At 37.7% G+C, this 11,455-nt stretch overlaps 1 protein-coding gene across 1 annotated transcript; it reads left to right on the top strand.

The window, feature by feature from the left end:
* Positions 1-8,093: 8,093 nt before the first annotated feature.
* LOC110101019 (chemocyanin-like) lies at positions 8,094-8,716 on the top strand. Its single transcript, XM_020828785.1, has 3 exons — positions 8,094-8,280; positions 8,376-8,571; positions 8,677-8,716. The coding sequence occupies exons 1-3, from the start codon at positions 8,094-8,096 to the stop codon at positions 8,714-8,716; spliced, it is 423 nt and encodes a 140-aa protein (XP_020684444.1).
* Positions 8,717-11,455: the final 2,739 nt, after the last annotated feature.

Raw genomic sequence — 11,455 nt, 5'->3', positions numbered from 1 at the left:
CGGCCTCAATAGAAAAGGAAGAGGAGAAGTGAAGTGAGGGGAAATCTCGCGAACTTCCCTTGCCAAGAGAGGGCCTCGAAAAACGAGGGAAGGCCTCATAGAAGACAGAGGGAGAGAGCAGGAGGGAAATCTCCGAACTCCATTGACCAGAAAGATGGCTCAAAATCGAGGGAAGGCCTCAATAGAACGACCAGAGGGAGTAGCAGAAGAAAGAAAAGAAAAACAAGAAAAGAGAAGAAAAGGAGAAGAAAAAAGAAGAGAGAGAAGAGAAGGAAACAGGACAAATTTTCTAAAGCACCTAAGAGGCACTTTATTTATTACTTTTTTGGAGATAGAATCGAGAAGTTCTAGAGTTCTCTTAGATTTTTAATTCTTTCCAAATTTTTCCGAATTTTTATGCGCATTTTTAGACATTTCTTGATATTTTCTGAATTTATTGGCCCACACGCCCAAATTAAAAAAAAAAATAAAACAATATGATTTCGGCCAGCATACTGCCGGCAAACGCGCGCACCCGTTCGCGCGTCTGCGCTCGACCGGCCGCGCCCGGCAGCAACGCGGCCGTCGGACCGGCCGGCCAACGCGGCCGTCAAATGTTTTCGGGCTCGATTTGCCCGGAGGACCAAATTTGACATTTTTTTGGGGTTCCTACCGACACGTTTTTCAGTTCCAGACTCAATTTTGACACTTTCGGGACTCAACGGGCTCTTTCTACGAACAAGTTCGATCCAAGCCATTAATCTTTGGAACGCAATTTTTGTACCGAATTCGGCAGTGTAAAATTTCGAAACAATATTTCAGACTCTAGAGCACGCACGTCCGAACATCAGCGGGCTACAACTGATAACGTCATGCAAAATTAACTTGACTCGGCACGAATCTCGAGGCAAAAAATCACAGTTTGGAAACTTCCCCATCACAATTAAATCCGAAGCATCCTTGAAACTACCGACATTTCCGCGAGCTTACAGTCAATGAGCATCTCGGAATACGAACTCCAACGACACAAATTCAATCCCAATCCGAGCCCACAATCGTCCGACATCATGGACCCGAAGCCCCTTTGGCAGCGTTCAACACCGCAATTTCAGTTACCAACGGTCTCGGCATTTTAACGAGCTTATACATCAATCGACGCCTCGACAGCACGAGCTCCAAGCCAGCCAAGATCACAAATTCAGAATCACTATAAGCTTTCAAATGACTTCCAACGAATGTTGCTACACGATCGATAGGATTTCCAATATCGGCCCTCCATTCGACATACCCCTATTCGCCCCATATCTCTACGCCTATACGGGGTCATGCCTCCAGAAAATCTATAAATAGACCCCTCTTTTCTCATGAGAGGGGTCCCGAGTCCTAAGAGAGAGAAGAGGAAGAAGAGAAGGAGGAGTTCCTTCTCGACAGCCGCCGGCCCCGACACCACCGCCGGACCACCGACAGAACCTGCCGGACCACCGCAGCATCACGTCGACCACCGCTCGAAACCACCGCAGAACCCGCCGGACCACCACAAACCTCGCCGGACCCCACCCTTAAGGCGTTCCATCCCCACGTCCTGCCAAAAGAACCCACGTCTGTTCAAGGCCCTGACACCTCAGTCACCTACTCCTGCCAAAAGACCGACGTCTCATTGATCAAGGCCCGAACATAGAGTCCCGACGTCCTGCCTGAAGACCAGACGTCCCTCGCTAAAGACCTGCATCTCCTGCTAAACCGTACCGTCACTATCAAGCCACGAACCATCAACATCCGATCTTTCCAAGACACTGGAGTAAACACCTGACTTCCTCATTCCCTACCGCCTACGGTCCTCTTCAGGCCTTTCGTCGCCTACTATGGTCCTTTTCCGGCCTCCATCAACACACAACTGTCTCTTCTGACCCCGGTCTCCTGCGACCACGGTCTCATCCTGACCCGACCACGGTCTTCAGGCAAAAACGAACATATATTAACCCTACCATGTAATGCAATCATATATGATCTAGATTTGCTAATCAACTCCAAGGCTTCTTCCTAAGAGGGCCGTCATTGTAATCGACCTACAATAACTATGCATCTCACTTCACAAAACGCCAGGCCGTGGTTTCTTCCCCCTTTCTTCAGAGCGGTTTCCACGTAAAAAACTCTGGTGTCTCTTATGAATCTACACCCTTCCTGTCCTCACTTATCTGCTTGGTGTAACTGCACTCTTCGACAATGCTTAAGACGCTTAAACTAAAATATTTATCCTACCGCCCGCTGAATATTCCAGATGCAACACCCCTATCAAATATAGCATAGTTTCTTTTTTCATTTATTATGAATTGTACAACAGGCATGACCTATATAGCAGGCCATATATCTCTAATTCTGTGATCACCATTTTGTATGCATAATGAATGAATGAATGATCATATCTTAATGTATTTTTGTTTGATGGGTGTGTCACCTTATAGATCAGGCAGTGGCAATAGCTGACAACTAGAGGTGTCAATTATCGGTCACGGTCTTGGTTTGAACTCGTCAACTGACCAGGTTCAATCGGTCGCACCTATCCAACCCGGCGTATGGAAACGGCGTCGAACACGGACCCGATCTGACCCGTCAAGTCTGTCGTTGACGCCGACCCGACACGGACGCGAGCTTGGGCTCGTTAGGCGGCGACGAGGGGCGCGCACGGACTCTCGCCAGGGAGCTCGGCGCTGTGCACGTCGCGCGGATGAGCGACATCGGGCAGGGCAGGGTGCGCGGCAGACGCAGCGCGCGCAGTCGCGCATGGGCGAGCCGCAAGGGCAGTCGTGCGCGCGTGCAGGATTGTGGGTAGCCGGCGCGGCGCGACTCGCCGATTGAGCCTACAGGGCATAACTGTGCGCGCGCGGCAGCGTCCGGGCAGGGTGCGGGCAACATTTGGCAGTGCCGCGGCATGCCGCGGGTAGCCGGGCGCCTTGGCAGCTCATTTAAAGCGGGTTTCCGTTGACCGCCAACCCGTCGTCAACCCGAAGTATGAAAGCATCTAACTCACAGCCCTTTATTTCTATAATCAAGTATAGATGTGCTCTGTTGAATAAGAAAGATTAACTTTAACTTCTATGAACTTATGACTAAAGCATTGAAAATGTTCTCATATCTTAAATAAATAAAATATCATTAACGCTATTGATCTCTGCATAAAATAAAAGAGCTCTTAAAATAAATCCTCTTCATCAGTGTTGAAATAGGGCCTAACTAATTCTTTTCTCATGAAGTGAAGCCCCGCTTGTTACATTAAGCCGTCCTTATGCATCTATTAAAGAACCAAAGTGGGTGTGCAAAAAAGTAAGAGAATTTGACTTTATATCAATTGATTAGCAGTTGATTAAAATTACTCAAAATTGGCTTACTCTACTAATTCTGGTATTTGATCTTCTAGTTGTTGCTTCAAGAATTATGCCGCTTATCTATACAATTCTGCAGTATTTGTCTGTCTAGTCCTTTTGCTTTTTATTGATCTCTATTTTTTTTTTATTTGCAGTTTACTTTGGCTTCAGCGTGTTTTTTTGTAGAAGATTGGCCGACTTGTATCATTCTGGATCGTTCTTTTTAGGCCATGGCTTCGCGCCCGTCTATAGTTGTATCTAGCATTTTGTATTGTTGGATAGTAGGACAATCGCTCTCTAGGTTCTTATTTGCTTTAAATCTTTAGCTCTTTGAGCATAGCAAGCCTGAATGTTCCCGTAGGATCTGTAATTTGATTCATATGATTAACGCGTAGGCCTTCCGTGCTGGTTTTCCTAAATAAAAACGCAATACAAATTCTAAGGGTCATATGATCATCATTGTCTCAATCTTATGATCTTAATTTTTGATTATTGAATGAAGAAGATCTATCTTTTGTATCATTTTATCGGTGCAGTCCCTACAAGGAGTCGCAATATCTACAACACATAGTTTCCGTTTGGGGCGGCTTTTTTATTCGCTTTCTTAGAAGCAGTTATAGTACGACAATAATATTTCTCCTAAAAAATAGCTTTCAAAAACCAATAAAAAGCCCGTATCCAAACAAAACCTATTTTTGATGAGGCTTTATGGCAGAAAAAAAGGCAGATGGGCTAAAGAAAAAAACCTATAGAGAATATTCATTAGAAATTTAAAAAAAAAAATCTTAAAAAAATGATAAATTTGATTTTTTAAAACTCAAATAATTTTTTTGATCAATTTTCTGTAGCCCTAAACCCAAGCATATAGTCATATGAAGGGAAAAAATGATTCACAAAGCTGGATGTGCTGCGTTCAGTCTTTTAGCTATGAACTTATGACTTTTGAACATATAATCTAATCTGAAACCCATAAATATAATACTCCTATATATAATACCTAGTATATTACATATCACGTTTCTTATATTACTAATTAAAAAAAAATATATATATATATATATATATTTATATATATTATTTTAATTTTTTTTTTCATATCAAAGTAAGTGCTCATTATTAATATTAATTTGTTTTTTACATTCAAACTCATTTGGATAAAAAATATATAAAAAAATGTTTTTAATTTAAGGCTCTCTTCATAAAGAAGGTTCTTAATTTGAGGTCCTCATTTTTTTTTTTTTTGCAATAACTTAACTCTATATATGAACATTTAAAGATCAAAGGTTCATCGATTATATATACATAAAATCTTGTCACTTTGAGAAGTACTCAAGGCCAAATACATGCATGAATCACTCAAAAAACAAGAGCAAAAACAAAAAAACAAAAAAACTCATCAAAGAATTAAGAAAAAATAAACTCTTCCAGATTTAGAGGGTTGGTACTGAAAATATTGCTGCCGAAGAGAATTGAATGATGAGTTCACAAATCTTCATAGTATGCAGTAAATAATTTCTGCAGATATTGTTTGATTTCTTCCTCTTTGTTTTCTTTCTATTTCCTCAACTTAGTTTTTTCTTAGGTTTTATTTGATACAATTTTATTGTTGCTTTCTAAAGAAGATGTTGACATTGTTTTTAGTCGCATACATAAATTTCAAATTCTGAACTCATATCCCTTAATGTGATGAGTCCAAAGCATTTTTCAGGAGGATAGTCCTTCATAGAAGTTGTTCCTCTCATTCTTACGAAGAATTTATAGCAAAAAAATTGATGTTGGTAAGTTGCATTTTTCCTAAAGTGAAGGCTTGCAATCATTTTTTTTTTATGAGATAATGTGATAATTCCCTTTTTGTTTTAACTCTCGTGAGTAGTTCCCTTTCGGAGAACTGCAGATTCTTTTCAATATGAAAATTTCTTGAAAGTAGAAAAAAAATAGTTGCCAAAAGTTTTTTTCAAATGACACCTTAGTGTATATATAAGGATTCTATTATGTCAATAAATGGCATAGTAGTTTGGTAACTTATGCTTCACTTGATCCATGCTTTTTACTTATTCCTCATTACACCCCGGGATCTATAGTGAAAGAATTTCTTTTCTTTTCTTTTCTTTTTTAAATCTTTATTATCTTGTCAATTCTTTATATTTATTAATCAACAATTGAAATAAAATCAATATACAATCAACCTTGCTTTTATCGTTGAGATATCAGTACAATCATCCATACTCTTATCGTTGATCTAATATTAGTCAATACATCATTCTATCATATCAATCAGCATCATTTAATAGCTTCAATTATTTCATCACATATCATATTTTAGTATTATCATGTCAATCACAATAAATCCTTTTAGTCCTTTTTAGTATGCATTTTTCCTACTCATCTTTCCCATAAATTCTGATACACATATTTAACGCCCATAAAAATAGAATAAAATCATATCAAAATATTTAAAATGATCAAATTTATAACATATCAAAAGTTATATGGTGAAAACTTACGAAATCCTGAAATAATGCATTTTTTGGCAGATTTTGATGAGATAAATTTGTAGAAATCAAAGTAATCGAAAACAGAAGTAAGAGGATGGTTACTTGCCGTGATTGAAACACTTTTTGTTAAAGGAACAACAGATGAAAATGACCAAAAATGAAATTTCTCCATCCTTCTCTCTTCCTTTCTTCTCATGCAAGCCAATTGAATCAATGAGGGAGATGTGATGGAGAGATATTTAAGGGATAAAATATTAAAAAATATATTTTTAGTGGCCTAGCGTCGCAGGACTGTGTGTAAATTTCAGAGTTATTGTGGAATAGAGACAAGCACTATACCGGCATGCATTTTCTGGCATCACTTTGCTCTCATGCATAGAGTTGCATTGTTATCTGTCATAGCGCCCGCTGATGTGCTCCACTTCATACATAAATTTCAGATTTTCATTTTAAAACATTTTTCATACCTTTTGATTGTTACATTTCTTTACTACGAAAAATAACCAAATGCAAAAGAAAATCATATACAAAATCTATTTTTTAGATGAAAATTTTGATAGCCCTCAATAAATCAAACGAGATGGCTAATAATGGAACAACTTAGGCAGGAATCAATTGCCGAATTGGCCATGCCAGTCACATTTTGCCTCCTCTTATTTGAAGGTTGAGAGAATTGTAGGTTGCGATACAAATAAGACAAATTATCGAACTAAGACCAATTATAAAATTTACCCAAAAATATAATATTCATAAAATACTAAAACTCTCCGTTTATCTCCACCAAACTGAGAAATAAGCTAGCCAGTTCTCCCCCATTTTACGTTACAAATAATGTATAATCCAACTAAAAAGGCCGGTCGATACCACCAAAGAGAATGAATAATTATAACAAAAGTTAAAGATGAATTTAATATGTAGTTGTTTTTTAGAGTTATTAGCTCTTAAACCATTGTGAAATTAATATAATTTTCTTATTTGTAATTTGAGTTTTCAAAGGACTATTATTTTTGTTTCATCTATAGTTTATATTGCTAGATGTATGATTTGTGACAATGCGAAAAACAAATTCGATGGGGGAGCATGGTTGGCAACCCTTCGAATCCCCTCTCAAGCATCTCGTCTCTTTTGACGCTAATGATTTGACTCCGTAGGTTCCGTTGAAGAATTAGTTTAGTTACGCCATCATAAATTTAAATAATTAAAACATAACAATAATAATGTATTAAAGTATTTGTCATGATTATTCCTTCAAATAACCCGTGGGTGGCCCGTTTTTCGAATAATTAATTAATAATATTGGTTGCACATCACTTAACGTTTATCAGTTTGTGCCAAGCTTGTGTAGGGTGGGTCTCTTGCAACTTTATAGACATTTGCACTTCACTGCGTATCCTCTACCATTGGTAGATGTTAGTAGTTAGAGGTGTCAAAATCGGGTTTCGGGTTGGGTTTGGATCGAACCCGGAGCTGACCCAGGTTAAATAGATGGAAATGGTCTAATTTTAGTTATGTTGATCACTTGAATTTTTTTTTTCTTTTCAATCATTTGAATAATTCTACATAAATTATTTTTATCCCAATAGGTCTTAAACTCTTCAATTGACTAAATTGAATTGAATCAAGGGATTTGAATAGATTATGGACATTTTCCACATTAACTCGTATTATTTGGGGCTCATTGAAATTGTCACAATGAAACGATTTGTTGGAAATAAGGTAGCTTATTTTATAAATTTTGAAAATAACACATGAGAACTTTTTAACTTATTTTTAAAATGCCTTTATCAAAACAAAAATTAACATTTAATACACATTCAGGAAACAGTACATACCCTTATCTTTCCGATATTTAATTAGTCAAACGCATTTAGTATATTATTTGGGGCTCATTGAAATTGTCACAATGAAACGATTTGTTGGAAATAAGGTAGCTTATTTTATAAAATTTGAAAATAACACGAGAACTTTTTAACATATTTTTAAAATACCTTTATCAAAACAAAAATTAATATTTAATACACATTCAGGAAACAGTACATACCCTTATCTTTCCGATATTTAATTAGTCAAACGCATTTAGTAAAAAAAAAAAAAAACTAAATTAAGCCTATAAAACCAATCCTTCATGTCTTCTCCTTCAACTTGAAGCTTCTCCTCTCAAAATCTCTCTCTCTCTCTCTCTCTCTCTCTCTCTCTCTCTCTCTCTCTCTCTCTCTCTAGATCTCATTCTTCCTCTCTTCTGTAGCTTTAAGTGGCCATGGCTAAGGGAAAAGGCAGTGCAACGCAAGCAAGTCTGGCCATTGGCCTTGTGATGCTCGCTCTTCTGCTTCTTAACGGCAAGCTCGTCAAGTCGGAGCCATTCATTGTCGGTGACGGCCAAGGTTGGGATTTCGACGTCAACAACTGGCCCAACGGCAAGACCTTCCACTCCGGCAACATCCTCGGTCAGCCAACTCTCTTATCCGTATTAATTCGATCAATATTTTCTAACATCTACAGAACAAATTAAATATTTCTTAAACAAATCTGCATATGTCAGAATTCAAGTACCAAAAGGGGAATCACACTGTGGTGAAGGTGGACGCAAATGGCTATGCCAACTGCAAAACGGATAATGGTTTAACTTTCGACAGTGGTGATGACCATATCAAGCTCGTAAGAGGCACTCACTACTTCATATGCGGCATCGCCGATCACTGTAAAGTTAGGAATATGAAGATTAGAATCATTGCACAGTAATTTTATGATATCAGAGCTTATTGCTGATCGATCTTTGTGTTAAGCGTTATTGTTCTTCGTCTCTTACCTCATCTTTTTATATTTCTAGTGCATGGCTGCAGGTTGTGTAGCATGCAAGCTGCTTTTGGTGTTATTGAATAAGAGAGATCGATCGATTGTAACTGTTATGAATAAAGATGTACGTTGTTGGAAAAGATCTCATGAGCTTGATTAGTACGAAAAAATTATTCTATGCGGACGCCGAATGTAGTTCATCGTCTGGAGACCAATCAGAATGCTTCACGTCAGAAGTATCGAGAGCGGTACCGAGCAGGGGTGACGTGGCGCATTCCGATTGGTCTCTGGATGGCATTCGACATTTTGCGTTCGGCATTCAAAAAACCAAGCTTATAGACATCTTATGTATAAGAGAGAAAAAAAATCATGTCTTCATATGATTAGAGTCTGAATAACTGCACGTAAAAATTTTCTTTGTTTTGATGGATTCAAGCCCAGCTTATAGACTGGCCTAATATATAAAAAAATAATAATTAACGTCAATATTGTAGAGTTTCGCAGATATAAAGACAAAAATAGAATAGCGAATTCTTGGCAAATTATTAAAAGATAGAATGTTATTTTTTGTCTACTATTTGAACTTAAGACTCAGTTCAGTAAGCTCAGTTTTTTCATCGCACTCAGAAGCTCTCGCCCTAGCGCCGCTCAGGCGATTCTAGGGTTTTGCCTGCTCCCTATCTCCTCGTGCTTTCTCTGGGGGAATTTTTTGTGTTAGTTTGCTCTCTTACTTCTATTGGTGTTCGCGTTACTTTCGGCCCTCTTAGGGCCTCTTTGCGATGGCGGTGACTTCCTCATTTACGCCTTGGGGAAAGGTCGCCTCCCATAATCAAGATCCGAACAAAGGTTTTTTCAACTTAGACTCCGATGGTCTTTCTCCTTCTAAATTGTGATCCTTTAAGGATGTTCTTGCTGGATCAGCAGGTGATACCCTACCTTCTCTTACTCAGACTGTCTTTAACGGTGTGCTGGTTGTTTTGTTATATGATGATGAAGTGTTAAAACTTGCTTCCTCCTTTCGTTTTACGCTAATTGGTAAGTTTGGTATTCGTCATCCGAATCTGGATGTGATTCGTGCCTTTTTCCGTAAACTGAAACTTTCAAGTTTTTTTTGGTAAACTGGATGCGATTCGTGCCGCGAGATTTTTATATTATCAGGAAAATTAAAATGGCTCTTTCTATGATCACTTATAATATATATTTCCCATATTTATCGTGAAGGAAAAGCGTGTGCGGACTGGTTGGCTAAATATGATTCCGAAAGTGATACTTTCCAGGAAATGCCGCTCAATAATCTTCCTCCTCTTATTAGAGGCATGATTACTCTTGATAAGAATGAGCTTCCTTATATTCGTCATGATTAACTACTATGGTTGTGCTTTTTTGTTTTTCAGCTTCTCCTGTAAACTGCTCTGTTTTGCTATTGTGTGCTGGGCGGAGCTACTAGTATTTTTCATTTGATGTTGTGGTATGTTACAAGAGTCATGTTGATTTGAAGGTTTCTGTGGCCTGTGTTGGGGTGGCTTTCTTATACGCTACAGTTTTGTATACCTAATATTTTGTTTCCTTTGGAGTTGTTTTTTATGGATATCACCCATTTCGGTGCTACTGATTTAATCTGGGTGGCTACCATTCTATGGTGTCAGTAATTCTGGGTTTACTAAGAGAATGAATGCCTATCATATTGGGGTCAATTTGTTTCATGTTAGCTTGTCCTGAAATCTGCTTTGTTTTTGCCATTGTGTTCTGGGTTGTACTACCATTTCTTTTCATTTGCTGGTGTGGTTAGTTACGAGGGTGAGTTTGTTTGGCGGCTTATTGTGGCCCGCTTTCGGTTGCCTTTCTTATATCTGTAGTGTTGTATTTATGTTTGGGTTGGTTTCCATTAAGTTTATATATGACTTGAGTATTTGTGGGTTAACAAAAAGATTTAATGGGGTCATGAGGGAGAACTTCTATCAGGAGATCAACTACTTTGTTTGGGGCAATTCCTTTATTAAGTATGCTTGGAGTAACCTGAAGGGGTTTTTTTCGGTTTACGGTGACATGCAATAGTTTCAGTATTCTTTGGTCAAAATTTTGTATTTTATACTACTATAACATTTCTTTTTGGAGTGATCCTTGCAGGAAAACTTTCACGTCAATGCTATGGAGCTTCAAGGATTGCAAGGTTTTCTCTATTTGTAGTTCTCAGAGGCCATCAATTTTTTATTATTTTTTTGCAGGAAGATTGTGTTGAAAGGTATTGATCTGGTCTTCCTTTTTTGGGTGCTATCTACTTGCAGCCCGTGCTTTTATTTATGTTCTTTTTGTAATCTTAGAAAAAGGATCCACCGGCTCTTAGGGTTTATTTTGATTTTTCTTGTAGCAAGATGGAGGTTCTTTTTAAAGACCTTGTAACCATTTTTTAATATTAACGCATAGGCCCCTCTGTGGGTTTAAAAAAAAAAGACTCAGTTCAGTAATAGACAAATCAGCTGAATAAATGAAGTTGATTATTGAATAAGATTTGATCCGAAAATGATTCATTTAATAGTTTTTTTTTTAATTTTTCTACTTTAGTATGAATTTTTTATTTTTTTTATCAATTAGAATAAATTATACTGTTGAAAATTAAGTTATGATTTTTTTATCAAAATAGACTTTCAAGTGTGATTCAGATCATTTAAGTTGCCAGTGGAATGAATTTAGATTCACTTTTTTATCTATTTATTAAACGGGACAAGTTTTTAGCTTGATTGGAATTAGGTCAACTTAATTTTGGGTCAGACTTAAGCTCGACCCTATTTATCAGGCCAACTCTATAGACCTATTCATCAAGCATAT

Source organism: Dendrobium catenatum, unplaced genomic scaffold (assembly GCF_001605985.2).
Source record: "Dendrobium catenatum unplaced genomic scaffold, ASM160598v2 fragScaff_scaffold_989, whole genome shotgun sequence".
NCBI classification, from domain to species: Eukaryota; Viridiplantae; Streptophyta; class Magnoliopsida; order Asparagales; family Orchidaceae; genus Dendrobium; species Dendrobium catenatum.
The sequence above is the reverse complement of the archived record's forward strand: the minus strand, read 5'-3'. Positions and strand labels throughout refer to the sequence as shown.